This window comes from Oncorhynchus gorbuscha, linkage group LG02 (genome assembly GCF_021184085.1).
Source record: "Oncorhynchus gorbuscha isolate QuinsamMale2020 ecotype Even-year linkage group LG02, OgorEven_v1.0, whole genome shotgun sequence".
In the NCBI taxonomy this organism is placed as follows: domain Eukaryota; kingdom Metazoa; phylum Chordata; class Actinopteri; order Salmoniformes; family Salmonidae; genus Oncorhynchus; species Oncorhynchus gorbuscha.
The window spans coordinates 61,476,543-61,503,484 of record NC_060174.1 but is presented as its reverse complement, the minus strand read 5'-3'; the positions used below and the strand labels follow the sequence as shown (position 1 = coordinate 61,503,484).

Here is a 26,942-nt window from a genome sequence, read left to right as displayed (position 1 = left end):
CTTCAGAATCTGGGATCCACTAGAGCAGAGGGATGATCATGTGATGTTACATCACCTGGACCAGGAGTGAGTATTCCATCTACTGCTCTTTCTGTTCGACTCTTTTAGGTACCCATCACTCTGGCTGACTGTCCCTCATGCCCTGTGTCTACAGCTTTAGTGGATTCCGACGCCACAGAACTTTATGGATCAGACCCTTGCCTCTCTCAATATTACTACCTACCTGCTCTACTCTCAATCAAATGTATTTATAAAGCCCTTCTTACATCAGCTGATGTCAAAGTGCTGAACAGAAACCCAGCCTAACCAAACAGCAAGCAATGCAGATGTAAAAGCACGGTGGCTAGGAGAAACTCCCTAGAAAGTCCAGAACCTAGGAACTCAAGCAGCTCTGCGGGGCCCAGTTCTTCACCAAACTGGACCTGCGGAGTGCCTACAATCTCATTCGTATCCGGGAGGGGGATGAGTGGGATATGGCGTTCGGTACAATGTCTGGTCACTATGAGTACTTGGTTATGCCCTTTGGCTTAGCCAATGCTCCATCAGTGTTCCAGGCATTCGTCAACGATGTGTTCAGGCTCTGACGTCAGGTGACTGTGTACATCGACGACATCCTGATCTTCTCAACCAACCTGGAGGATCACATCACTCCTGTTCGAGCAGTCCTGAAACGCCTCTTGTCTAACCACCTGTTCGTCAAAGGCGGAGAAGTGCCAATTACATCAGAGGGCTGTCTCCTTGGGCTACCAAATCAGCCCGCAGGGAGTGCGGATGGAGGACAAGGTAGATACGGTAAGACCAGGCCCAACCACCAAGGGGTTACAACGGTTTCTGGGGTTTGCCAACTTTTACTGCCGCTTCATCAGCAATTTCAGTACCGTCGCTGCCCCTCTCACCTAGGTTGCTTTGCTCTCCAGCAGCCGACAAGGCCTTTCGTTTCCTCAAGGGGCGTTTCACCTCCGCCCGCCTGCTAAAACACCCGGATCCCACACTACCTTTTGTGGTTGAGGTCGACTCATCGGAGGTGGGTGTGGAGGCAGTTTTGTCAAAGACAGGGGGATACATTAAAATTTGTATCCAAGAAACTGTCCCCCGCAGAGAGGAAGTACATTGGCCATCGTGAGCTCTTGGTGGTGAAGTTGGCATCAGGAGTGGTGACACTGGCTGGAGGGTACCAAGGAACCACTTGTCATCCTCACGACCATTGGAACTTTGAGTACATACGGACAGGGAGGAGAACGAATAGGCGCCAGGCCAGGTGGGCCCTCTTCACCAGGTTCGACTTCCCGCTAACCTATCGCCCAGGTTCTAAGAATATCAAAGCCGATGCCCTGTCCCATATCTACGATTCGGGAGAGGCTCCTGTCCAGAGGGCACCCATAATCTCATCCTCCCGAGCCGTGAGTCCAGTGGTTTGGGACGTAGATGTGGACATCCGCCAGGCTCTAGCGGGAGCCTGCACCCCGGAATTGTCCTTCCGTGCACAGCTACGTTCCCACAGGGATAAGGGATCGGCTGCTGACCTGGGCACACAGCTGTTGTCTCTGGACATCCAGGTAGTTCTTGCCCCATCCATTCCATCACTGAGAAATACTTGTGGCCCACCTTGGTGCAAGATGTTATGCGGTATGTCAACTCCTGTTCCGTGTGTGCTCAAACCAAGTCCCCCTGGAATCTCCTGCCGCTTCCCGTGCCTCAGCGACCTTGGTCCCATCTGTCATTGACTTTGTTACTGATCTTCCCCCTTCTGATGGTTTCACCACCATTCTGGTGGTGGAGTGATTCTCCAAGTCATGTAGTTTAATCCCTCTTCCTGGTTTTCTCACTCCTCTCCAGGTCACTGAGGCACTCTTCTAGCAGGTCTTACGGTAGAGGACATTGTCTCAGAACGTGGCTCACAATTCACATCCCGAGTATGGCGGACCTTCTTGGAGAAGCTCGGGGTCACGGTTAGCCTCATATCCATGTATCGGCCTCAGTCTAACAGGCAGGTGGAGAGGATGAATCAGGAGCTGGGGAGGTTCCTGAGGAGTCACTGTCAGGACTGGCAGGGTGAGTGGGCACGTTTCCTTCCTTGGGCAGAGTACGCCTACAACTCTCTACGTCACTCCACTTGGTTGACCCCCTTCAAGTGTGTTGGGTTTCCAGCCGGACCTGGACCCCGGGCCAGACCACGGCTCCTGCGGTAGATTAGTGGTTCCGGCACCCGGAGGAGGTGTGGAACAATGCGCATGTGAGATTCCAGCACGCTGTCAATTGTCAGGAGCAAGCAGACCGTCACCGCAGTAAGACCCCTGTGTTCCATCCTGGGGATTGCGTCTGGCCCTCTACCATGAACCTCTCACTCCGTCTGCCCTGCAAGAAACTGAGCCCCCGGTTTGTGGGTCCATTCAAGGTTCTCCGGAGGGTCAATGAGGTGACATACAGGTTACAATTACCCAGTCAATACCATATCTCACCCTCTTTTCATGTCTCCCTTCTCAGGCCGGTGGTTCCTGGTCCCCTAGCTGACGCTGTCCCCCACGAACCCCCCCTCCCATCGAGGGGAGCCCGCTGTACTCTCAGATCCCTACTGGACTCCCAACGTTGTGGGGGTCGGCTCCAGTATCTGGTGGACCGGGAGGGGTATGGCCCAGAAGAGCGGTGTTTGGTTCCGGTGGAGGACATTCTGGACCCCAACATCTGTGATTTCCACCTGCGCTGACCGACCCGCTCCTCGTCCTTGGGGTCATCCCCCTGGTCAGCGTCGTCCTGCGGCTGGAGCCGCACGTCAGAGGGGGGGTACTGTCACATCTGATCCTGCTCCTCCCCTCCATTGGGATGGCATAGCCAGAGTACTAACCACCGGTCCTGAGATTCACCATTATGCGCACCTGGACTCCATTGCCTTCATCTTTTCCCCCCCTTTATGTCACTCTCCCAGGTTCACTTGTGTATCTGCCTTATGTTATTGTCTTTCTTGGTTTTGTTTTATTAAAACGTTTCACCTGCTTCCAACTCACCGCCCCAACACAATGAATAAACAACAAGATTAAAATTAGCAGAAGCTTTTTATTTTTGGAGCTTTTAATTTGTCTTCTCTCGTTTAACAAGGTGGGCAGGCAGAGTACATTGACCTCTCTACACTCTCCTCTTATGAAAATATTTCACCATTGCATTAATTTGTGAGCAAATCTTTGGTGTGCTATTTAAATTAAATAAAAGTGTATTTTGCCTCTTGATAATAGCATTTCTTGCTTACACCCTTTTCAGTTAACATTGCATACTACATATTACAAGTAAACACTATAGGATTGTTATACTGTACATGGACATTTATGCAATGTTGACTGGTGATCATTGTTTCAGGCTCTTGATGTAGTATTATACAACACATACAAATGTAAGTTAAAGTGCTTTTGATGTACATGTGAGTTGACTATACCTTAAACCGAGAACCACTCCATTGAATGTTTAAATCCCTGGCCTACATTAAAACAGTTTGCACTCTAAGCTTCACCATGTCTTTGAAGTTTCCCAACAGGTTTGTTGAATGTATGAAGGCATTAGTAAGTCTTCTCTGATTGGGGAGAAATTTCGGGCTCCACTTCTAAGCATAGCTAATGTATAAACCAAGCCAGTTTAAAAAAAACAATTTTTTTTAACCTTTAACTACGCAAGTCAAGAACAAATTATATTTTACAATGACTGCCTACCCCAGCACTGGGCCAATTGTGCACCACCCTATGGGACTCCCAAATCACGGCCAGTTGTGATACAGCCTGGAATCGAACCAGGGTCTGTAGTGAAGCCTCTAGTGCTGAGATGCAGTGCCTTAGACCACTGCACCACTCATGAGCCCAGTGATGTCTGCAAAAACACAACTTTAAACATATAATTACTACAATATTAAAATGCGCATGTGCCTTGCCCATTCTCCTCCCCTGTATCCCAATTTGTGCCACCCATGTGTGAGAAACCTCAAGTACAGACCATATATTGTGTTCCATTCAGGTCATAGAAGGAGCAGAATCTCTAAGCTATCCGTTTAGACCTCAGCCCTACCTACCTACAGGTTATGGAAAATGTTATATTTTAGTATTTCTCCAGTAGAATTCTGTAAAGAGAAAGCCTTGACTTCTATGTCAAAGATAATAAAACAAAAACACTATAGTAAGTACTACAGTAATGTCCACAAAAACACTGCAGTTAATACTACAGATGTATTTTCATCTATGTGTTGACTTTCTTATCCAGTCTTTGATTTCCATTAGTAGGTTACGATTTACATGCACAGCATTCTTCCTATTACTAAAATTGGGCGTGCAAAATTATTCAGCCCCTTTACTTTCAGTGCAGCAAACTCTCTCCTGTATCTCTGATCAGTCTTCTCCTTGTATGAGCTGAAAGTTTAGAGGGACGGCCAGGTCTTGGTAGATTTGCAGTGGTCTGATACTCCTTCCATTTCAATATTATCGCTTGCACAGTGCTCCTTGGAATGTTTAAAGCTTGGGAAATCTTTTTGTATCCAAATCCGGCTTTAAACTTCTTCACAGCAGTATCTCGGACCTGCCTGGTGTGTTCCTTGTTCTTCATGATGCTCTCTGCGCTTTTAACGGACCTCTGAGACTATCACAGTGCAGGTGCATTTATACGGAGACTTGATTACACACAGGTGGATTGTATTTATCATCATTAGTCATTTAGGTCAACATTGGATCATTCAGAGATCCTCACTGAACTTCTGGAGAGAGTTTGCTGCACTGAAAGTAAAGGGGCTGAATAATTTTGCACGCCCAATTTTTCAGTTTTTGATTGTTAAAAAAGTTTGAGATATCCAATAAATGTCGTTCCACTTCATGATTGTGTCCCACTTGTTGTTGATTCTTCACAAAAAATACAGTTTTATATCTTTATGTTTGAAGCCTGAAATGTGGCAAAAGGTCGCAAAGTTCAAGGGGGCGAATACTTTCGCAAGGCACTGTAAATAAATAAAAACAGTATGGGGATGAGGTAGGTAAATTGGGTGGGCTATTTACCGATGGACTATGCACAGCTGCAGCGATCAGTTAGCTGCTCAGATAGCAGATGTTTAAAGTTGGCGAGGATGTTGATGTGGATTCACTGTCAATGTCTTCATTTTCACTGTTAATCTCTACATTTTCAGACGATGCAAGTCAGAGCAACAATCTTTTGGATCCTTTCAGCTTCTTGTGGATAGCAAAGCAGAGAGACCTATCTGGTGCTAAAGAAGTAGCAGTAGCAGTAGTGTGTTTAAGGTTGAACCGTCATGCTGACAATGAGTCTGTAGATGCTACAAAGTCAGTCTTGGTTTTATTTGAAACCTTACCGTGTGCTTTGAAATATGAGTAGTGTTAAGAATACAATTTCTTTACATTAATTTATGGATAATAAAACATATAAAGTAAATATCTCAAAAGTACCCTTTTTGGTTTTGCTCATTTTTAAACATTGTTTTAAACAATATACTCTACAAGTACATCACATTTCCAGAGTGGGCTCTCTGCTACTTTTGAAGTTATTTTTCATTTTATGAGCACCACCAACAGAGTGAATCAGAAAATGGATTCAAAGGGAACTTCCTCTGCTGGTGGTTGATTAATGACCTATAATGCCAAATGATATGTATATCATGGGTCATATCTTCAAATGTACCAGAGAGCCCACTCTGGAAATTGTATGTACTTATAGAGTATATTGTTAAACACATGTCTAAAAATGAACAACATCAAAAATTGTACTTTTGAGATATTTACATGTATATGGTTAATTATCCCTAAATGTATGTAAAAAGACATTGTATTATTAGTATAAACACTCCTCATATTTCAGAGCACATGGTAAGGTTTCAAATGTCACCCAGACTGGCTTCATCTACAGACTCATCATTGTAGTGTCTTAAAGAAGGTCCGGGTAAAGCCAAAATGTCACACATTTTCCAACTTTAATGAATTATTTCTCCATTTATTTAAAGGACCTTTCTATGTATTTTATTTCAGGAAGATCCAAAACATCATACATATCTTTGGGCCATCCTGGCATGGAATAACCCATGAGTCCAAATCACTTGAGTGTTCCTTTTTCTTTTGGCCCCTAATATGAAAAGTTCAATCAAAGTAGATCTTGCGTCAGCAGAATCATGCATTTAACACAAAAAAAAACAAAAAAATATAAACAGCTACCACATATTGTGTTCCTAAATTTAGCTGTAAATCCCCACTGGGCACAGACGCCAATTCAACGTCTATTCCACATTGGTTCAACGTCATTTCATTGAAATGACGTGGAAACAACGTTGATTCAACCAGTGTGTGCCCAGTGGGACTTCATATAGCTTAATCTTTGGTGGAGCAGTGGCAGGGGAAAGAGAGATTTACGTGTTAAGAACTGGGATTATGAGTTGTGGCATGCAGCTTCCACTCATTATTCAGAATTAGTCATAAATATTCATAATAGCCCCAGGACCAGAAACAATGAAGCCATAGGGAATAAAAATATCCACAGGGTGACTTAGAGGATGTAATTCATGACCTGTGTTGTGACATGTTTGGATGTTTTGTCATACTAATAAAAAACACAATCATTTTGGGAAGTTTTTACGTCTCCATGCACAGACTTTTATACCAGGTTTGATTTATAAAAAAATCAAATAGAATTTAATGGGTCTCCTACATATTTTGCAGATGCTAATGCAAGTGCAGCGAAATGCTTATGTTTCTAGCTCCAACAGTGTAGTAATACCTAACAATACAACACACACAAATCCTAAAAATGTAAATCAATAAATATTATAACAAGCATGTCAGAGTCTGGAGCAGAAACACATACAGGGGGTCGGCTGGTGGTGACTCAATTTTTAACAGTCTGATGGCCTGGTGACAGAAGCTGTTTTTCTGTCTCTTGGTCCCAGCTTTGATGGACCTGTACTGACTCATACCCCAGACTAATTCTGTAGACCAGCCTATATGTCAATTGACAAAATTTCGCTACACTCGCATTAACATCTGCTAACCATGTGTATGTCACCAATAACATTTTATTTGAATTGGCTATCTACCATCTTGCATTCCAGTCATTGATTGTCGTGAAAGTACTGAACTGGTGAAGGTGATTTACTTATCATATTGTTTTCACTTAATCCTATGTCCAAATATTGGTGCAGATGAAGCAGAGATGGCAAGGAAAGGTCACTAGGCTACATATGCACTGTGGACAAAGTCTGATTTATTCAACCGAGGGTACACTAGAATACTAACTCTCACCATTGTCTGTGCTTGGTTTATTTTCTAGAAAACAATGAGGTTGACAGTTTTGAGGAGTCATTGAACCTTCTACAATGCATGCTTGAAGAAATAGTGCTTGATTTCAATAATGAACCTACACCCAAATACTTAATGCTGTTAACTTTGTCATCTGCATACATGCAAATATACAGGTCTGTGTGTGACGCCCAGGAAATCATCATTGGCAATGAGTTTGGGGACTTGGCATAATGTGATCCTTTTTTGCTGTACTGGTGGGTTCAATAGTCAAATAAAATCTACTCTATTTCCATTGTGACGGGTTTCTAGCCAGAATCCTTGGGGAAATAAAGGAATAATACATCAACGATAAACTGATCAGTATTAGCATCTGGGATCCGCTCTCAATGTCTGTTGTGGCAGGAAGTTGTTGGAATTCGGTTAAAATCCGATAGGATAACAATAGAGCGGAGTTATCTGTCGAAATCCATCCAACGAAGTAATAATAACGACTTGTTTTATTTTAATAATATGATGTCAATAGTATGTGCTTGCACAGGAAGCTCTGTGCTTACTATTGCTTTCAAGGTTTATGAGTGTGTGGCTGATGCTACCGCGCTAGTTAACTTAGCTTTAGTTAGCTGTCCAGCCACCTATCTAACGTTAGATAAATAGCTAGCTAGGTTCCATGCCGGTTGATGTCAGTCAGTATTTAGCTAGAAGCTAACCACAACAGCCAGTCGAACACAATAAATTAAAACAGACGGAGCTAACTAGCCAACGTTAGCTAGCTCACGTCTCACCCCCAGATGTAGCTAATTTAGCGAATGTAGTTAGGTGGATGATTCCTTTGAACTCTCTGCTTTTGGACCCTGACCGTATGCTGTGTGTATTCCGTTAGGATTCTCGATGGATAACACCGGATATTGCAACAATAGCAGCACAAGTGACGAGGACATGGTGGAGATAGCAGGGGCGACGTTAGACTTCTCTAATACAGAGGATGTACCACCCTTGGACCGAGACAAATGTTCTGGTAAGACCAACGCCTGTCTGTGTTGTATTGATTTTACACACACATCTTTTGTGCCAAAACAAGTCATGGGTATTGCAAATGTGTTATTTTATTTGTATTATTTCACACCAGAATATGTGACACTTTTAAATCCTCACATCTCTCCCTTCTCGTCCAGGGGATAACCCAGGTATGGAGGAGGTGAACGGGGTGCCTAAACTGATGGACCTGCTGGATGATCCGGTGCCAGGGGTGGGCACCTATGAGGACTTTAACACCATAGACTGGGTGCGGGAGAAGTCCAAAGACCGCGACCGCCACAGAGAGGTGACCTACAACTATTTACTTCCTTGTTCTTTTAACTCTTAACTAGGGTTGTTGCAGTGACTGTCATAATATATATAATAATTACAGCCTTTTACAACGACTTACAGTCATGTGTGCATACATTCTGAGTCATGAAGGCAGTCAAATTCGAAGGCAGTCAAATTCCACGGTCATGGTAATTAGGCTTCTTCATGCTCTGATGCTGCTCATGGTCATTCATTGCCTACCAAACTTGGTCATTCGTAGCCTAACTACCTGGTACTCAGCACTCTATTGTCCCTCTAATCACACTGACATGAATGCAAATGTATTTGAAAATCTAATCAAACACTCCATGAGAGTCCATGAGCTCATGTTGCGCAACATTTCAATAGACTATGCAATTGCGTGAGAAAAGAGAGAGTGATGGCCTCTACTAAAAAGAGGAGGATCAGCTTTCTATAGACTAGGCCTACTATATTTATTTCTCAACGTTCCTAATATTAAGAACTTCGCTTATATTTACTACAGGGGTATAGCTTACCTGGCTGACATGAAAACAAACCACAGGGAAAAGTGTCCTCCATTCGCTATTTAAGTGCATAGATTACATTTTTTCACGCTGCCCCTGTTTCGAAGCAGGTATATTCTAAATCATGGTCCATTCTAAATCGGAAACAAATTTCACAAATATATTATTTATTATATGTAAATAATGTTAAATCAAGACCAGTATAGTGGGGGATAATATTAGCCTATCACTTGTGAATATATTATCACTTGTGAATGATGCCCAGCATAAGAAACAATGTCTTTTTTGTGGGACTTTTTCGAAACATAGTCGCACACCTCATGTAGCCTAGCCCGTAGGCCTATATGTTTTAATAAGGTTTGTATCACAACTAAAGTGGCCAAATAACTTATTAAAATTAAGCACATTAATCCAATTTACAAGGGGTGTAGAGCCTAACTAGCATATTTTTTTTATTTAACCTTTATTTAACCAGGTAGGCTAGTTGAAAACAAGTTTTCCTTTACAACTGCGACCTGGCCAAGATAAAAGCACAGCAGTTCGACACATACAACAACACAGAGTTACACGTGTAGTAAAAAAACATACAGGGAAAATCAATGGTTACACGGGACAGGAGGAGACAAGACAAAAACACATCCGACTGTTACGCCATCTTGGATCAACATTGGTAACATTGATAATCAACATATATAAGCAGCGTGTGAGTTTCAAGTTTGGGGAAGATCATTTTCACCATAAAAATGAGTGCTTTTGCTGTTCGTTAGGCCTACTCGTCTTGTTGGCTGATGAAAAATAAATGTGGACAGTTCTTCCAATATCTTCAATATGCATCTTGGAATTGGATAAGGACGCGTGCAGTTGCATCCCCGACGTGTCTGTCTTCACTTGTAGCCTGTGAGAAAGACCTGATCATGTGATGGAGCTCGCAGCACTCAGGAAGAAGGGCACTAGGGCCACTGGCTGCGAATTGCATGGATTCTTTTAGGGTGAATTAAGGACACACAAAGGGGATGCCGCTGTGAAATTCTAGGCATTATCAAGTGCTTGTCAAATTGTGACTGATGTAGTATGCAGCCTGCGCAAAAAACAAAACAAAGCAGAGCTCATGCCTTTCAAGTGACCTTTTTTCAAATCATCATTAGTCACATTATGCCGTACAATGTATTCAAAATCCAAACATAGCCCAACGTTTGTAGAACAACCAAAGTTACATTAATAACTCTAAATTAAGCATATAGGAATACTTATTTCTTAACACTCAGCACAGACTAGCTGCATGTGCATACTCCCTCAAATTGTTTGGAGAAAATATTCTTTCCATTTTATTCAGCTTTGTTCAATTGTATTCTTCATACTCTAGGTAAAAAGAGCCAGCATAATGAACAAAGTTAATAGGAAACGCCATTTTTGTTAATTTCCAAATAAAACCAGAAGGGGGCAGCAGACCTTCAGGGTGTGTATCTGCTACAGCTAGTGGGAGAGGGCTTCTGCATGGGGGATGTTTGTATAATGACTTTGAACATCCATAGTTATAAGTATATCATTACATTCAACTTGGACATTTTCAAGGGTCTTTAGCACATCAGTGGTGTCGGTATTGAATGCTGGGAGGGAAGGAACCCACTTTTTAATGATTTTTTTTTTGACAAATTGGGATAGGAGTTCTGTGAGACGATCGTTACCAGAGACTATAGGCCTCAGAGGAGGATCAGGTAGTTTCTTGTGGATCTTAGGTAGGCCATAGTAAGCTGAACATACTGGGTGAGAGGTGATGAGGAAATCCCCTCCTTTTCAGTAATCTTAGTCTATAGCACTGTTATTAATGTAGGCATCAATTTCACTCTTTAAAAAAAAATAGGTAGATCAGCTTTAATAGTGCAGTTATATTGTGGCTTCTAACAATGTAATTGTCTGCATCATTTCCAGTCACCCATTTATATATTTTTGTCAATAATATATATATATAATATTAACATTTAAAAAAAATATATATTTTTTCCCCTAACCCTAGCACCCCTCCCATACAACAACACTTTTAATTCCAGCTCATGCATACTATATACATTTTTACCAACTTATCAATTGACTATGACTTCCCAAATCAACCAGCAGTGCTATTTTAAGAGTTAGCTCCAAGTAAATGCACATTTTCAGCCCTTCCTGAACCTGTGACCAACATCAAGCTACATATGGGGAGTACCAAAACAAGTAATCTAATGATTGTCTCTTCGCAGCAAAATCTGCAGAGCTGGGATGGTTGTATCCCCCATTTATATAACATTCTATTGTTTGCAAGAATTTTGTATAATAATTTAAAATGTAAAATAAGTTTTGAATCCAGCGTTGGTTTATGAACTGATACACAAAACATGTGCCATGGAATCGGTACATCAAAAATCTCCCAACTATTTGCGACCTGTAAATTGTTTGGTCCTTAACCTCTTAAATGTAATATAACATGTAGATTTCTGCCAAGATAGACGAGTAACTTCCATTCATATGTAATTTACATGATTCTGACATGCCAAAACTTGGTATATTTGGAAAGAAAACATCTGGAAGATTATGAGGAAACAATCAGAAGAAAGGAGTTGCATAGTTCAGAATACACAAGATCAAGCACACACAAAATAACAATTTAAATATATATATATATATATATATAACATGTGAACAACATCAGGAAAAAAATGGTATTGATAGACATACAGTTGAAGTGGGAAGTTTACATACACTTAGGTTGGAGTCATTAAAACTGGTTTTTCAACTACTCCACACATTTCTTGTTAACAAACTATAGTCAGTCGGTTAGGACATCTACTTTGTGCATGATACAAGTCATTTTTCCAACAATAGTTTACAGACAGATGATTTCACTTATAATTCACTGGATCACAATTCCAGTGGGTCAGAAGTTTACATACACTAAGTTGACTGTGCCTTTAAACAGCTTGGAAAATTCCAGAAAGTGATGTCATGGCTTTTTAAGCTTCCGATCAGCTAATTGACAAAATTTGAGTCAATTGGAGGTGTACCTGTGGGTGTATTTCAAGGCCTACCTTCAAACTCACTGTTTCTTTGCTTGACATCATGGGAAAATCAAAAGAAATCAGCCAAGACCTCAGAAAAAAATGTAGACCTCCACAAGTCTGGTAAGTAAACTTCCCACTTCAATTGTAACAACTACAAATGGGCAGATGTTTTAGTTAGTGGTGTCAAGTGTGGTCACAGGATATTTTTCCAGTGTCCCTAAACCTCTCTAAACTGGCATATGTCTCTAAATTAGATAATTCTAGTTCTATTACATATTTGCAATCCCTAAATGCTATTTGTTCAGTATAAAAACACAATTTCTACCATATCAACCTCACTCAAACATTGTGCTGGTGTTATGGGGTATCCAGGGTACGTTCAAGTGTCCCTTCAACCTGTCCAAAGAGTTTGAATGTGGTAATTGCACTGTTTTTGTACACTGGATGTGCCTAAAAGTTATTGTTCACTATAAAACTCCATTTCTACAACACCACCCTCTCTCAAACATTGTGGTGGTGTCGGGGGACATACATGGGGATATCCAAGTGTTTTTTTCAACCTCTACAAAGTAGCTGAACGTTTAGCCTCGGTATATCCAATGTATTGGCCCCACATACAAATGAACTGTTGACAAAAACAATACAAAAGCAACAGATATACATAAAGTCTTATCAAACTCAAACTTGGTTAGACACGTGTCCTTCACTTAAAAAAAGGTGCAAAAATAGAAATGAGCTGATCTATTTAAAATGGTAATTCTTCTTCGTTTTACATCCCAGGTAAAGATGATGAGGTTTCACTTTCACCGTAGCTTGTGCATGTTGTGATAGCCTTTGAAGCAGTCCCTCACTGCCAGGAAACGCAAAGGGAACTGGCATTTCAGACAGAAAATCTGGCATTTCACCCTTCCCCTCCTGTGTTTTGTGCGATGCTTGCGGTTCTTCCTTTTGTCTTTTGGCATGTGTGTTGGGTAGTGGCGCTCAGCTGCAGACTGTGAATGTGTTGTCTTTCGTTTTGTAGATTTCTTAACCATTTGTAATAGTGATGCACTGATTTTAGCGGCCTTTTAAGCATTCTAGTACAGTTAAATAGTTAACACACACATGGACACAGTGGTCTAAGGCACTGCATCTTAGTGCAAGAGGCATCACTACAGTCCCTGGTTCGAATCCAGGCTGTATCACATCTGGCCGTGATTGGGAGTCCCATAGGCCATCATTGTTAATAAGAATTTGTTCATAACTGACTTGCCTAGTTAAATAAAGGTAAAATGAAAATAAATTAGTTCACCCACGAGAACGGTCGATTGTTAAGGGCAATTAATTCCATTATCATGGCGTTAATGGCCTTCACCTTTGAGTTGTCTCGCTGAAATGTTCTTACTCTTTCAACTGCTCAGTCCACACAGCAGACATTGTGGGCTATGTTAGGAATGCTGTGCTGCACGTGAAGCGCAGCATTTGACGTGGCTATATAGGTGGCTGGATTATATAGGTATGCACATCGCTGTTAAACTAGACATCGGGCCGATGCCGATGTTGGCATTTTTAGCTAATTCCGGCCGATTCAGATATGTTCACAGATTTTATATCATGCATCCCTAATTTGTAATGTATTCAGCTGGCGCTGCTCGTAACTGGTCTATAGAGTGGTAGCCATTTAAATTGCCAACCATTTCAACATGTAGCTATAGACCAGAGAGCATGGAGCTGTAGAGATTTTCTTCTTCTCTGTTGAAAGTTTCCGAGTGTCTAACTATTTTGTACCTTCCAGCTCACGCTGTCGGTCCCGCTGGTCTGATACAGTGGGGAGAACAAGTATTTGATACACTGCCGATTTTGCAGGTTTTCCTACTTACAAAGCATGTAGAGGTCTGTAATTTGTATTATAGGTACACTTCAACTGTGAGAGACAGAATCTAAAACAAAAATCCAGAAAATCACATTGTATGATTTTAAAGTAATTCATTTGACCAGAGAGCTGTGTAAGGACATCAGGATTAAATTGTAGACCTGCACAAGGCTGGGATGGGCTACAGGACAATAGGCAAGCAGCTTGGTGAGAAGGCAACATCTGTTGGCGCAATTATTAGAAAATGGAAGAAGTTCAAGATGACGGCCAATCACCCTTGGTCTGGGGCTCCATGCAAGATCTCACCTCGTGGGGCATCAATGATCATGAGGAAGGTGAGGGATCAGCCCAGAACTACATGGCAGGACCTGGTCAATGACCTGAAGAGAGCTGGGAGCACAGTCTCAAAGAAAACCATTAGTAACGCACTACGCCGTCATGAATTAAAATCCTGCAGCGCACACAAGGTCCCCCTGCTCAAGCCAGCGCATGTCCAGGCCCGTCTGAAGTTTGCCAATGACCATCTGGGTGATCCAAAGGAGGAATGGGAGAAGGTCATGTGGTCTGATGAGACAAAAATAGAGCTTTTTGGTCTAAACTCCACTTGCCGTGTTTGGAGGAAGAAGAAGGATGAGTACAACCCCAAGAACACCATCCCAACCGTCAAGCATGGAGGTGGAAACATCATTCTTTGGGGATGCTTTTCTGCAAAGGGGACAGGACGACTGCACCGTATTGAGGGGAGGATGGATGGGGCCATGTTTCGCGGGATCTTGGCCAACAACCTCCTTCCCTCAGTAAGAGCAGTGAAGATGGGTCGTGGCTGGGTCTTCCAGCATGACAACGACCCGAAACGCACAGCCAGGGCAACTAAGGAGTGGCTCCTTAAGAAGCACCTCAAGGTTCTGGAGTGGCCTAGCCAGTCTCCAGACCTGAACCCAATAGAAAATCTTTGGAGGGAGCTGAAAGTCCATATTGCCCAGCGACAGCCCCGAAACCTGAAGGATCCGGAGAAGGTCTGGCCCACTCTCTGGAGGAGAGGGCCAAAATCCCTGCTGCAGTGTGTGCAAACCTGGTCAAGAACTACAGGAAACGTATGATCTCTGTAATTGCAAACAAAGGTTTCTGTACCAAATATTAAGTTCTGCTTTTCTGATGTATCAAATACTTATGTCATGCAATAAAATGCAAATTAATTACTTAAAAATCATACAATGTGATTTTATGGATTTTTGTTTTAGATTCCGTCTCTCACAGTTGAAGTGTACATATGATAAAAAAATTATAGACCTCCACATGCTTTGTAAGTAGGAAAACCTGCAAAATCGGCAGTGTATCAAATACTTGTTCTCCCCACTGTATGTTAATTCTTCACAAAGGGGTTTTATGCACTCTGGAAAAAGGGGCATTCCATGACGTTTGGCATAATGTCTGTGCTCACGTGGCCTTGCTCACTGACAGGTTAAGACATCATATGAAAAACAATTATCTAATTTAGAAGGCTAACATCACATTACGTCTTCTCACAAATAGTTTCATATTTAATCATCTTAAGTTCCACAACATCTCGATGTGAATCTGATCACTGGGGAATATACACATTCAGAGGTAGTGATGTTGTTCCACTGTCTTTAGTTACATCACAAATTAGTAATGAATTCAACATGATTGTTCTTTAAGGACCCTTCCAACTGTTTGGATTACAGAAATATTCTTTCATTATTCAAACTTTTGATGTTACCGTACTGCAACGTTTCTCTGTGGTAACACAGTGATTTAACTTCCATTTCTGAAAGAGTGGGAGAGAGAGTTTTCCTGCAGGTATTTACAACTGTCATAAAACCGTGGGGGTCCTGAGCTCTCTGGAGCAGGTTTCATCAAGAATCTCTCTGTAAGGAGGCCTACAAACCTGACTCAGTTAAACCAGCTCTGTCAGGAGGAATGGGCCAAAATTCACCCAACTTATTGTGGGAAGCTTGTGGAAGGCTACCCGAAATGTTTGAACCAAGTTAACCAATTTAAAGGCAATGTTACCAAATACTAATTGAGTGTATGTAAACTTCTGACCCACTGGGAATGTGATGAAAGAAATAAAAGCTGAAATAAATCATTCGCTCTACTATTATTCTGAAATGTCACATTCTTAAAATAAAGTGGTGATCCTAACTGACCTAGACAGGGAATTTTTACTCTGATTAAATGTCAGGAATTGTGAAAAACTGAGTTTAAATGTAATTGGCTATGGTATATGTAAACTTCCGACTTCAACTGTATATACAGCAACACTGCCCCCATAAGCATTTCTGTCTCTTCTATAGATGTTATATCCTTTTATTGCTACTTCTGTATAATCAAATGAATTATCTAAGTGAGTCTCAGAAATGGCTAATATATGTATATTATCTGATGTTAGCAAGTTTGTGATTTTATTTACCTTATTTCTAAGGCTACATATACTAATATGGGCTATTTTCAGCCCTTTCCTGGGTGGAATATCAGAGATAGACATAATACAGAAAAGAGCAAACTAAGCAGGCTGATGTAAGTGGGTGTGTGTGCGCTGCAGGGTTGAAAGCTATGAACACGTAGGCTTGGCTCTCTCATCCCTTCCAGGCTTTTGGGACAATGAGCCTGTCATAGCAGATGTAAGTAATGTCCCCATTCACTCTGGCAGCTTTCATGACTGGGATAAGTTCTTTCCTCTTCTGGCGCAGAGCTTCAGGATAGTCCTCGTTAAGGAAGATGTACCTTCCGATCATGTTCTTGGCTCTTTCTAGAACAGCTACCTTGTCCTTGAACCTCAGGAACTTGACCACTCTCGGCCTGGGCCAGTGGTGGGTTTCCTGTGGGCATGCTCCACCTCAATCTTCCTGTGATCCGTCTTTAGATTCCCCCGAGATCAATTCCCTCACTTTGTCCTCCGACTTCGTCCAGATCTCATGTGGAGTTTCCGCAATTCCGTCCGCAACAGTGTTGTTCTGCCTTGATTTTCCCTCGAGAGTCTGATTTCTCTGTCATTGTCATCATGGATTCACATACAGAACTGATGTTCTCTCGCAATGGCTTACAGATTGCTGTCATCTTCCCGTTCTCATGTTTAAACTCATCGAGCTGACCCTGGGAGAACTGCAAATTGTTCTTCAGGTCCTGAACCTCTCTGGTCAGGTCTTCTATTCTTTTATTAGTTGACTCCATCAGTATTTGGCCAAAAACCTGAAGCAATTTTTTTGTTGTAACAACTGCTGGTAGAACTCCTTTCTGTTCATTTGAAATATCCTTCACCTGTGATAGACACCACTATCCTCAGTGGTACTCCTGCTGGCTTGGTCTTTGTCATGGTAGCAATGTAGGTTTAACTGTCACTCCTCGCAGTTCCAGACAGGGCAGGTCACAGGGTAGATTGAACACAACAAGAAACAGCAGTGATCTAACCAGTCACAAGCCCAGGCAAATCCGCAGCCCCAGCCACAATGGCTAACCTCGTTACAGGCTGCGTTCAAGCCCTCAAGAAAACCCTGCTTGCTTGATAGGCAGCTGTCTAGCTAGCTAGCTAGCAACTGGGCTACTTTCTACGCCAAGCAGCTCCTCAGACCCGGCATTGGTCGGTAGGATCACAGGACAGATAGTAGTGGTTTCAGCAACTGATGTCAACCGTGTCACGGGATCCAAACTCAAAAGCTATTAACCAAACTTTTTCAATAGATTTTCAAAACTTTCCAAAACATCAAATAGAGCTCTCCCTCGTTCTGCGTTCAACAGGAAGTGGCGTGAGCACTCTGTAGTAGGGCTCCCGAGTGGCGCAGTCGTCTAAGGCACTGCATCACAGTGCTAGCTTTGCCACTAGAGATTCTGGGTTCTGTGTCGCGACCTGGAGACCCATGGGGAGGCACACAATTGGCCCAGCGTTGTCCAGGTTTGGGCAGGGTTTGGCCGGCAGGAATATCCTTGTCCTATCGCACACTAGCGATTCCTGCTGTTGGCCGGGCGCAGTGCATGCTGACACGGTCGCCAGGTGCACGCTGACATGGTCACCAGTGTTTCCTCCGACACATTGGTGCAGCTGGCTTCCGGGTTAAGTGGGCATTGTGTCAAGAAGTGGTGCGGCTTGGTTGGGTTGTGTTTCGGAGGACGCACGGCTCTCGACCTTCGCCTCTCCCGAGGCCGCGATGAGACAAGACTGTAACTACCAATTGGATACCATGAAATTGGGGAGCAAAAAGGGTTAAAAAAATCACTCTGTAGTAGCACTCTGTCACATTATCTCTATCTCTGCTTTAGTCTTTGCAATGACGAGCAACATGAGAATCTAGAGAGCATTTGTTCAAAATATTGTCCTGTCTCTGCATTAAATGACTGTCTAAGACAAAAGCAGGGAGAATTGTTAATTCTAGGCCCCTGAGAGATACTCCAATAGAATGCAATAATTGTCCAGTCTCTTTCTTTATTCTTCCAATTCTCTGTTTAATTTGTCAATGTCAGTATTGGGTTCGATTGGCTCGATGAGATCTTGGAAGAGTGAATGTGAACAATGGAAAAAGGGAATACCGAATCGCACTTCAGCCCAGCTGAATATTTACGTCTTTCTCTGTAGATTACCAGTAAAAGCAAAGAGTCCACATGGGCGCTGGTGAAGAGTGTCAGTGATGCCTTCTCTGGATGGCTGCTCATGCTGCTGATCGGACTCATGTCAGGTCAGTCTAAACGGATACAAATGTTTATCATTAGACTTTTTCATTTGATTCCTTCTACTAAACCCCTCACAGCAACACCCTGGAAACCATTGATAGTGTTAGTCATTTTACCTTGTGGTCTATTCCAGGTGCTTTGGCAGGTGGGATCGACATATCAGCCCACTGGATGACAGACCTCAAGGAAGGGGTTTGTCTGAACGGGTTCTGGTTCAACCATGAGCACTGCTGTTGGACCTCCAACGAGACCACCTTCCAGGAGAGGGACAAGTGTCCCCAGTGGAAAAGCTGGGCCGAGCTCATCGTTGGCACGACAGAGGTGGGTATTATTATTATTATTATTAAAATTGTATTACTCGAGCCATTGTTTTTGTTTTACGTGATTTATTTTGGTCAGTCTTATTGTGAAATTTCTCTCTGCAGGGTCCCTTTGCGTACATTACGAACTACCTAATGTACGTGTGCTGGGCTCTACTATTCGCCTTTCTGGCTGTGACACTGGTCAGGGCCTTCGCCCCCTATGCCTGTGGCTCTGGAATCCCAGAGGTACGACTACTTTATGCCTCTTGCCTTGTTTGATATGTCTTTTGAAAGAGGACAAATGATGTGGTTCATTTACCCGTGATATTTATTTTCTCTCCCAGATCAAAACCATATTGAGTGGGTTCATCATCCGAGGGTACCTGGGGAAGTGGACGCTGATCATCAAGACCATCACCCTGGTCCTGGCTGTGTCGTCGGGGCTCAGCCTGGGGAAGGAGGGGCCCCTGGTCCACGTGGCCTGCTGCTGTGGCAACATCCTATGCCACCTGTTCACCAAGTACCGTAAGAACGAGGCCAAGCGCAGAGAGGTGAGGAACAATAGCAGTGGGCTATTCACAAACATTTGCACATTTTATATGGATGGACAGGTTAACCTTTGACAATCTTTTTCATGGAGCTGAAACAAATTCCAAAAACTAGGAACACTGATGTTGTTTTGCCTTGACACCGTGTCAAAAGAATTTGAGAGAGCCTCAAGTCAGACTCCGCACGGGAAACCCCCATGAAATTATAAATAGCCTGTAGATGGTCTTGTGGGTTTACGATTTCAATAAACATATACCCCTGGGTGATGCTTGTTCTCCCCTGCCACAGCGAGCTAGTATGAATGGAAGTGCAGTGCCAGCAATTATCGTTCTCAATTCTGTTAGCACTGCGCCTGAGATATTTGCAGTTGATTCACAGCATTATATGAGCTGTTATTCAGCTTTGTTGCCGTGCTGTGTTATAAAGTCTTAGCGTAAGGACACACTGATCACCACCTTCTCCTTGGTTGTTTGTGTCAGGTTCTGTCTGCTGCTGCTGCCGTTGGTGTGTCTGTGGCTTTTGGTGCCCCCATAGGAGGAGTGCTCTTCAGTCTGGAAGAGGTGAGAAATGCCTTAGATTTGCATAAGAAGAAGAAGCCATGTGCTTTCTGATTCAAGTTGAACTACTCTTCAAGTTAAATTGAACATTCAATTCAAATGTTGACATTTGTCTATGGTAACTGTCCTACTCCTCATGATCCTTTCAGGTGAGCTACTACTTCCCTCTGAAGACCCTGTGGCGGTCGTTCTTCGCGGCCCTGGTGGCAGCCTTCACCCTGCGCTCCATCAACCCGTTTGGCAACAGCCGCCTGGTGCTGTTCTACGTGGAGTTCCACACCCCCTGGCACCTCCTGGAGCTCATACCCTTCGTCCTCCTTGGCATCTTCGGCGGCATCTGGGGCGCCTTCTTCATCCGAGCCAACATTGCGTGGTGTCGGCGGCGTAAGACCACGTGGCTGGGCCACTACCCGGTCCTGGAGGTGCTGGTTGTCACCGCAGTCACGGCGGTGGTGGCTTTCCCTAACAGCTACACCCGCACCAGCACCAGCGAGCTCATCTCTGAGCTCTTCAACGACTGTGGCCTGCTGGACTCCTCCAAGCTGTGTAACTATGACAACGCCAACGTCACCAAGAGCAGCAACGAGCTGCCGGACCGTCCAGCTGGAGATGACGTCTACACGGCCATGTGGCAGCTGTCCCTGGCCCTTGTCTTTAAGATGCTCATCACCGTGGTTACCTTCGGCATGAAGGTATGAGAGGACCTTGTTCCTTCTACCGTAGCCTGTCTGTATGGCACATCTGTCTAGAGATGTCACCGCTTACTTGTATGATTTCAATGCGAGCTCTTCCATGGGATTTGAGTCTTTTCTATAAATCATGTCTTTCCGTTCCTCCAGGTTCCTTCCGGGCTGTTCATTCCTAGTATGGCGGTGGGGGCGATTGCAGGCAGGCTGCTGGGTATAGGCATGGAGCAGTTGGCCTACTACCACCATGACTGGGCGATCTTCAGGGGCTGGTGTTCTCCTGGTGCTGACTGCATCACCCCAGGCCTCTACGCCATGGTGGGGGCTGCTGCTTGCTTAGGTAAGGCCTGCTGCTTGCTTAGGTAAGGCCTGCTGCTTGCTTAGGTAAGGCCTGCTGCTTGCTTAGGTAAGGCCTGCTGCTTGCTTAGGTAAGGCCTGCTGCTTGCTTAGGTAAAGCCTGCTGCTTGCTTAGGTAAGGCCTGCTGATTGCTTAGGTAAGGCCTGCTGATTGCTTAGGTAAGGCCTGCAAGAGTGCTGTATGTTGGCACCTTGCATGTCTACGAGTGGTTTCTTCACTTGGTTTTGTCTTTACTCTGAACTCCTTTGTTCCTGGTTAAATGTCGACATGAGGCATAGCCTCGAGACTTCTGCCTCCAGCCTTCTCTCTGTGCCCACAGGTGGGGTGACCCGCATGACCGTATCCCTGGTGGTCATCATGTTCGAGCTGACCGGAGGGCTGGAGTACATCGTGCCCCTGATGGCCACGGCCATGACCAGCAAGTGGGTGGCGGACGCCATCGGGCGCGAGGGAATCTACGAGGCACACATCCGCCTCAACGGTTACCCCTTCCTGGAGGCCAAGGAGGAGTTTGGCCATAAGACCCTCGCCATGGACGTGATGCGGCCGCGTCGCAGTGACCCGCCGCTCTCCGTACTGACCCAGGACGGCATGACGGTAGAGGACGTGGAGACCATGATCACAGAGACCACCTACAGCGGTTTCCCCGTGGTGGTCTCCCATGAGTCCCAGCGCCTGGTGGGCTTCGTGCTGCGCAGGGACCTCACCATCTCCATAGGTATGGATGATGGGTCATCGTCCTGTGTCGTGCTTGGTGCTGGCTTTTGACCAACACGTTCATTGTCATCATAACTGAGTGTGGTTACATGGACACAATAAGGCAATTATCGTGGATAGTCAGGTGAATGTGATGGTTTGATTCAAACGTTTACGTGCTTTGCAAGAAGAACGATTTCCCTAATTGTCTTGTTTTCACGGACACATTCTGAAATCAGGCTACCTGGTGGCACTGATCAATGCCGAAAATGGGCAAATCAAAATAAACTTTTGTTTCCACAGCGGGCTTGTTATTTTTGGAACGCATATTTGAGTCGGGGCTTACAAACTTTGTATGTTCAAACTATTTCTAAGATGCGTACATTCAGTTGTTCTGAGCTCAACTACACTCGCACTAGAGAGGGAGGCTGGCTCAGCTGGTGCTGGCACATCCGTAGATCAAATATAACGCTGGAACACTGATTAAGGTGTTTACATGTCCTAATATTTCAAAAGATTTGAAAAAAAGAAAAGAAAAACGGGTGTTTTAATTTTAAGATAAGCGGAGTAAGGTGTTAACATGACTAATGTAATCTGCCTTCTGCCGTAATCAGTTTAATATCTAATTATTACTAATTATTATGTAAATGTTCTCAATGTCATTAGCAGTGTATTTGTCTCTGCCACTCCTCTGTAAAAACCCTCTCTCCCCTCTCTCAGATAACGCCAGACAGCGTCAGGATGGGATAGTGAGCACCTCGAGGATCTTCTTCACGGAGTACACGCCCCCTCAGCCCCCCAGCAGCCCCCCTCCTCTGAAGCTTCGGGGCATCATGGACCTTAGTCCCTTCACTGTCACAGACCACACCGCCATGGACATTGTGGTGGACATCTTCAGGAAGCTGGGCCTGCGCCAATGCCTCATCACACACAATGGGTGAAGTTGCTACTGAGAACTAGCTATGTAGCTAGGAACCACTACTATACACTGCCGTTCAAAAGTTTGGGATCACTTAGAAATGTCCTTGTTTTTGAAAGAAAAGCACATTTTCTGGTCCTTTAAAATAACATCAAATTGATCAGAAATACAGTGCAGACATTGTTAATGTTGTAAATGACTATTGTAGCTGGAAACGGCTGCTTTTTAATGGAATATCTACATAGACGTACAGAGGCCCATGATCACTCCTGTGTTCCAATGGTACGTTGTGTCAGCTAATCCAAGTTTATCATTTTAAAAGACTAACTGATCATTAGAAAACCCTTTTGCAATTATGTTAGCACAGCTGAAAACTGTTGTCCTGATTAAAGAAGCAATAAAACTGGAGGTCTTTAGACTAGTTGAGTATCTGGGGAATCAGCATTTGTGGGTTCGATTACAGGCTCAAAATGGCCAGAAACAAATGACTTTCTTCTGAAACTCTTCAGTCTATTCTTGTTCTGAGAAATGAAGGCTTTTGCGTGCGAGAAATTGCAAAGAAACTGAATATCTCGTACAACGCTATGTACTACTCATTACCCATTATGCTGATAATGGGCCTCTGTACGCCTATGTAGATATTCCATTAAAAATCAGCCGTTTCCAACTACAATAGTCATTTACAACCTTAACAATGTCTACACTGTTTTTCTGATCAATTTTATGTTATTTTAATGGTACTTTTTTTGTGCTTTTCTTCAAAAACAAGGACATTTCTATGTGACCCCAGACTTTTGAATGGTAGTGTACATTCATGAGTAGAACTGAACAGAAACCCCAAGAAACAGACAAAAACCCCAAGAAAAAAGTGACAGAACTTATTTATGTAAAAGAGTTTGTATATGGTAAGAAGTCCAGACCTCTGACATTTTGTCCCTGTCTATCTTGCAGTCGGTTGCTGGGGATTATCACAAAGAAGGACATTCTGAAGCACGTGGCCCAGATAGCCAACCGGGACCCAGACTCGATCCTCTTCAACTGATGCTTCAGTACCAGCTGCAGAACCTTTGGCCAGACACCACTGTGGAACCACAGCTTTTACCCAGGCCGGTCTCCAGGCCAACTCCATTGCACTATGTTCATGTCTAACTAGTGGATTTCCTCCCACTTTTGAAAGCATTACAGTGACAACTGACCGCTTCATTAGAACTATAGAGGCAGAGAATTCATTGCACTTCAACAGCAAGCTGGCTTTCCAGGATTGACCCAAACGATGAACTGGATTTAGGAAAAAGTCTATGGCTTATTAAATGACCGTCAGTAACTGGGAGAAACATTTTTTTCCCCTTGGCCGTGTAGGCAGGAGTGGTCTTCCTCGTCAGCTGTTCAGGTATAGCATGTGTCTCCTAGAGCTACCAAGGATCCTAAAGGAGCTGAGACCAAGTCTGGAATCCTGAGGTACAAGCCAAACCACTGCCATTTGAAAACTTAACCGCCATACAATCACTAAGCTAGGAGTGGAAATAATCAGCTTCAACCTATCAATCACAGTTGAAAGTGTGAAGTTACTGTCTGCCTGACATATTTATGTCGGTGTTTAAGTCTTTTTCCCGGTTGTAATAGCTAAACACTTTAGCTCCAAAGAAATGTATGTTTCTTTGGCATTGTCTTTTTGTTGTTGTCATGTAATGGGTGGTGGTTTTGAAAACAGACCAGGAGATGACAGACACACTATTACAGACTAAAATAACCTTCCTCGGAAACATGCGTGCTGTGGTTATCCTCTTTGACCACAGGGAGGCACTACTGTGCGCTAACCAGCACTAACCGGCTCAGTCTCTCCAGAATTCTGCTATCGATTCTTCTTTTTTTGCTAAGTCAATTTGGCATATTATGCGATGGCTTGCACATTTGACCAATCACCGCACAATTTCCACGTGAAACAGTCTAATTATTGCGTTAAACTGACCCATCACCGCAGGGCAAACAGTGAATTTCAGCCAATCACTGCACATTTACCGTGTAATGTGGTTCAATCAAGCCACACGTCAACAAAATGCTTCCCTCATCAGCACATGCAAAATGTCAGAATTGCCGCAGCGAAGTCAATTTTTTTTGTCCTGCAAATATCACCAAAAGGCCCGGTGCAATCCAGGAATGACTGATTACTAAACTTGATCAACTGATCAGTAACGCTCAAAAGTGCAACCATGAAAATATGCATTACTCATTTTGAAGACGCACCCCTATATTTCTGAGCTTCATGACTAGTATTTATTGCGCCCATATACTTGCATCACAAGTACACCGATCACTTTATCCAGCACACTACACATTCATCAAGTCAGTGATGATCAGTCTTAACAGGCAGTCTGAGGTCATGGACAAGATCAGTGTTGGTGTATTATGGAGTGATCGAGAGGAGGAAGAGGTCTCCAGTATGTCACACCTCATATCGTCTTCCTGTTATCTCCTCGTCTGTCCATGGTCTGAGAGGGGCACACGTGTTCTTGTTGCGCTCACTTCCTTGTCTTCTTGCTAAAGCCCCAGGCAAGGGCTGACCGATCTAGAGAGAGGACTGGCCTGTCAACACGAGTGAAGAACTCTGGATCTCTTTCTTTCTCCCTCTTAACTCATTCTCTTACCGTCTCACGAGACCCTCGTTGTCGTACGACGTCAAAGTCCACACTAAGAATGAGCGACTGAAGTGTAGCGTACGCTCTTAAACGCGAACCGAGCTGAGGAACCTGCCCTGCGAGGAATGCTCAAATCTCACTTTTACCTTGAGCAGGTTGATGGTGGCCAGCTAGGTTTATGGATTCGTTGACACCCTGTTTTATCCAGAAGTGTGTCTCCATTGTTGTATTACTTGTATACCGTAGTTAATTTTAAATGTAGGGTCTCATATTTAATTTTTAATGCACTTTATTTACAAATAAAGTACTTATCAGGTTTTTTGTTCGGGGGGGGGTGTAGCTAGAGTTACATTATTAAACTGTGTGTCTGTATGTATTAGTATTTATGCTATCTGCAATGGTTTTGTATCACTACCATCTGCAATGGTTTTGTATCACTACCATCTCATGTAAAGAGGTGCAACTGAGATTCAAAAATGTGAAAGATGATTAATTTATTCCCCCTGTCATTTCCACTTTGCTATGAATTAAAACCATGTTAACTTTCACATGAATAGATATGTGCTCTATTCATGTACAAGTACAGTACACGAGTTTGGAGTCATTCTCACTCCCAACATCATGAACCCGTTAAGTCTATCCCTGAGGGTCTAACCAGAGTATGACTCACTGCTGTCGGTGAACGGCCTGGGTGGCCTTCCATGCCCATCATGAGAAAGTGAAGAAGTCTTGACAGAAAATCTTGTTTATTGTTTCAAGCAATAGTCAGATACACAGTCAAGAAAAGTCACTTTTTTTAAACATTGCCGTCAACACATTTTAGGATATGAGTCTACAGAGTGCTTAACAGGAAGTTCAAACTTGTCTCAGACTATACTTAGTGTTCTACTGTCCAGCTCGGGATTCTTTGTATGACTAAAGAATAGTACAACTATGGTTAACCGCGGTAATCCGTAATACCTCCACCCACAGTGAAGAGCAACACAAAAGTTGTTACTGACCCCCCCCCACCTCAGTAATTACTGCAGTTAATTTCTAAGCAGAAGAAATAGCAGAATTCTCAGTATAATGAAGGTCTCCCAAGAGGGCCATTACCAAAATCCCTTGTAGCCTTACTGACACCCCTTAAAGATTTTGTTCAAATTAAAAGATAAGGGCAGGATCAACAAGAAGTTAATTGTTCCTTGTTTTTACCCCTCGAGCCCATTGTTTGTTTCTTATCCATAATTAACTACAGTTATGAAACCACATCCACCACAGAAGCTTGTAATGATATTGTCAATAGGTACATTCAACACTAAAAGAACCCTCCTGCTGAATGAGTTCTTGTTTATCAGAAAGGAAGAGTGGTTCCTTATGGACACCAGGGCTTTAGTTGCCTCTGGTAGCTGGTAGTGCTGTATACCTCTACATTACAGTGTTTGGGGAGAATTCACACATCCTTTGTCTTTCTAATGGGCTCTTCCCTCAGTGCTGGTGATACTTATTAGTGATTGTGCTTCAGTACCAAAGTGTGATGCCAATTCGCCCACACCCCTCCATTCTAATGTAGAGTTGTTGATGCCAAGCCAC

At 43.4% G+C, this 26,942-nt stretch overlaps 1 protein-coding gene across 2 annotated transcripts; it reads left to right on the top strand.

Annotated features, from left to right (window-relative positions):
- The first annotated feature begins 7,458 nt into the window (after positions 1 to 7,458).
- On the top strand, positions 7,459 to 25,918 carry LOC124005952 (H(+)/Cl(-) exchange transporter 5). Of its 2 annotated transcripts, none has more exons than XM_046315602.1 (13): positions 7,459 to 7,516; positions 8,143 to 8,277; positions 8,435 to 8,583; positions 18,573 to 18,672; positions 18,801 to 18,988; positions 19,093 to 19,215; positions 19,314 to 19,520; positions 19,998 to 20,078; positions 20,225 to 20,767; positions 20,915 to 21,101; positions 21,439 to 21,837; positions 22,536 to 22,752; positions 23,686 to 25,918. In XM_046315602.1, exons 1-13 carry the CDS (start codon positions 7,471 to 7,473, stop codon positions 23,774 to 23,776), a joined length of 2,466 nt encoding a protein of 821 aa, XP_046171558.1. In that variant the 5' UTR covers positions 7,459 to 7,470; the 3' UTR covers positions 23,777 to 25,918. The 2 variants fall into 2 exon arrangements, with proteins under 2 accessions (XP_046171558.1, XP_046171563.1); XM_046315607.1 differs by lacking the exon at positions 7,459 to 7,516 and adding an exon at positions 7,603 to 7,740.
- The last annotated feature ends 1,024 nt before the right edge of the window (positions 25,919 to 26,942 follow it).

What these genes read in the sequence shown, in the direction of transcription:
- LOC124005952 (XM_046315602.1), top strand. Translation starts at nt 7,471, where the DNA reads ATGAGTTTGGGGACTTGGCATAATGTGATCCTTTTTTGCTGTACTG. An exon ending in TCATCGTTGGCACGACAGAG is followed by an intron (nt 18,989 to 19,092) that starts GTGGGTATTATT and finishes TTCTCTCTGCAG; the next exon opens with GGTCCCTTTGCGTACATTAC. An exon ending in GGGGGCTGCTGCTTGCTTAG is followed by an intron (nt 21,102 to 21,438) that starts GTAAGGCCTGCT and finishes CTGTGCCCACAG; the next exon opens with GTGGGGTGACCCGCATGACC.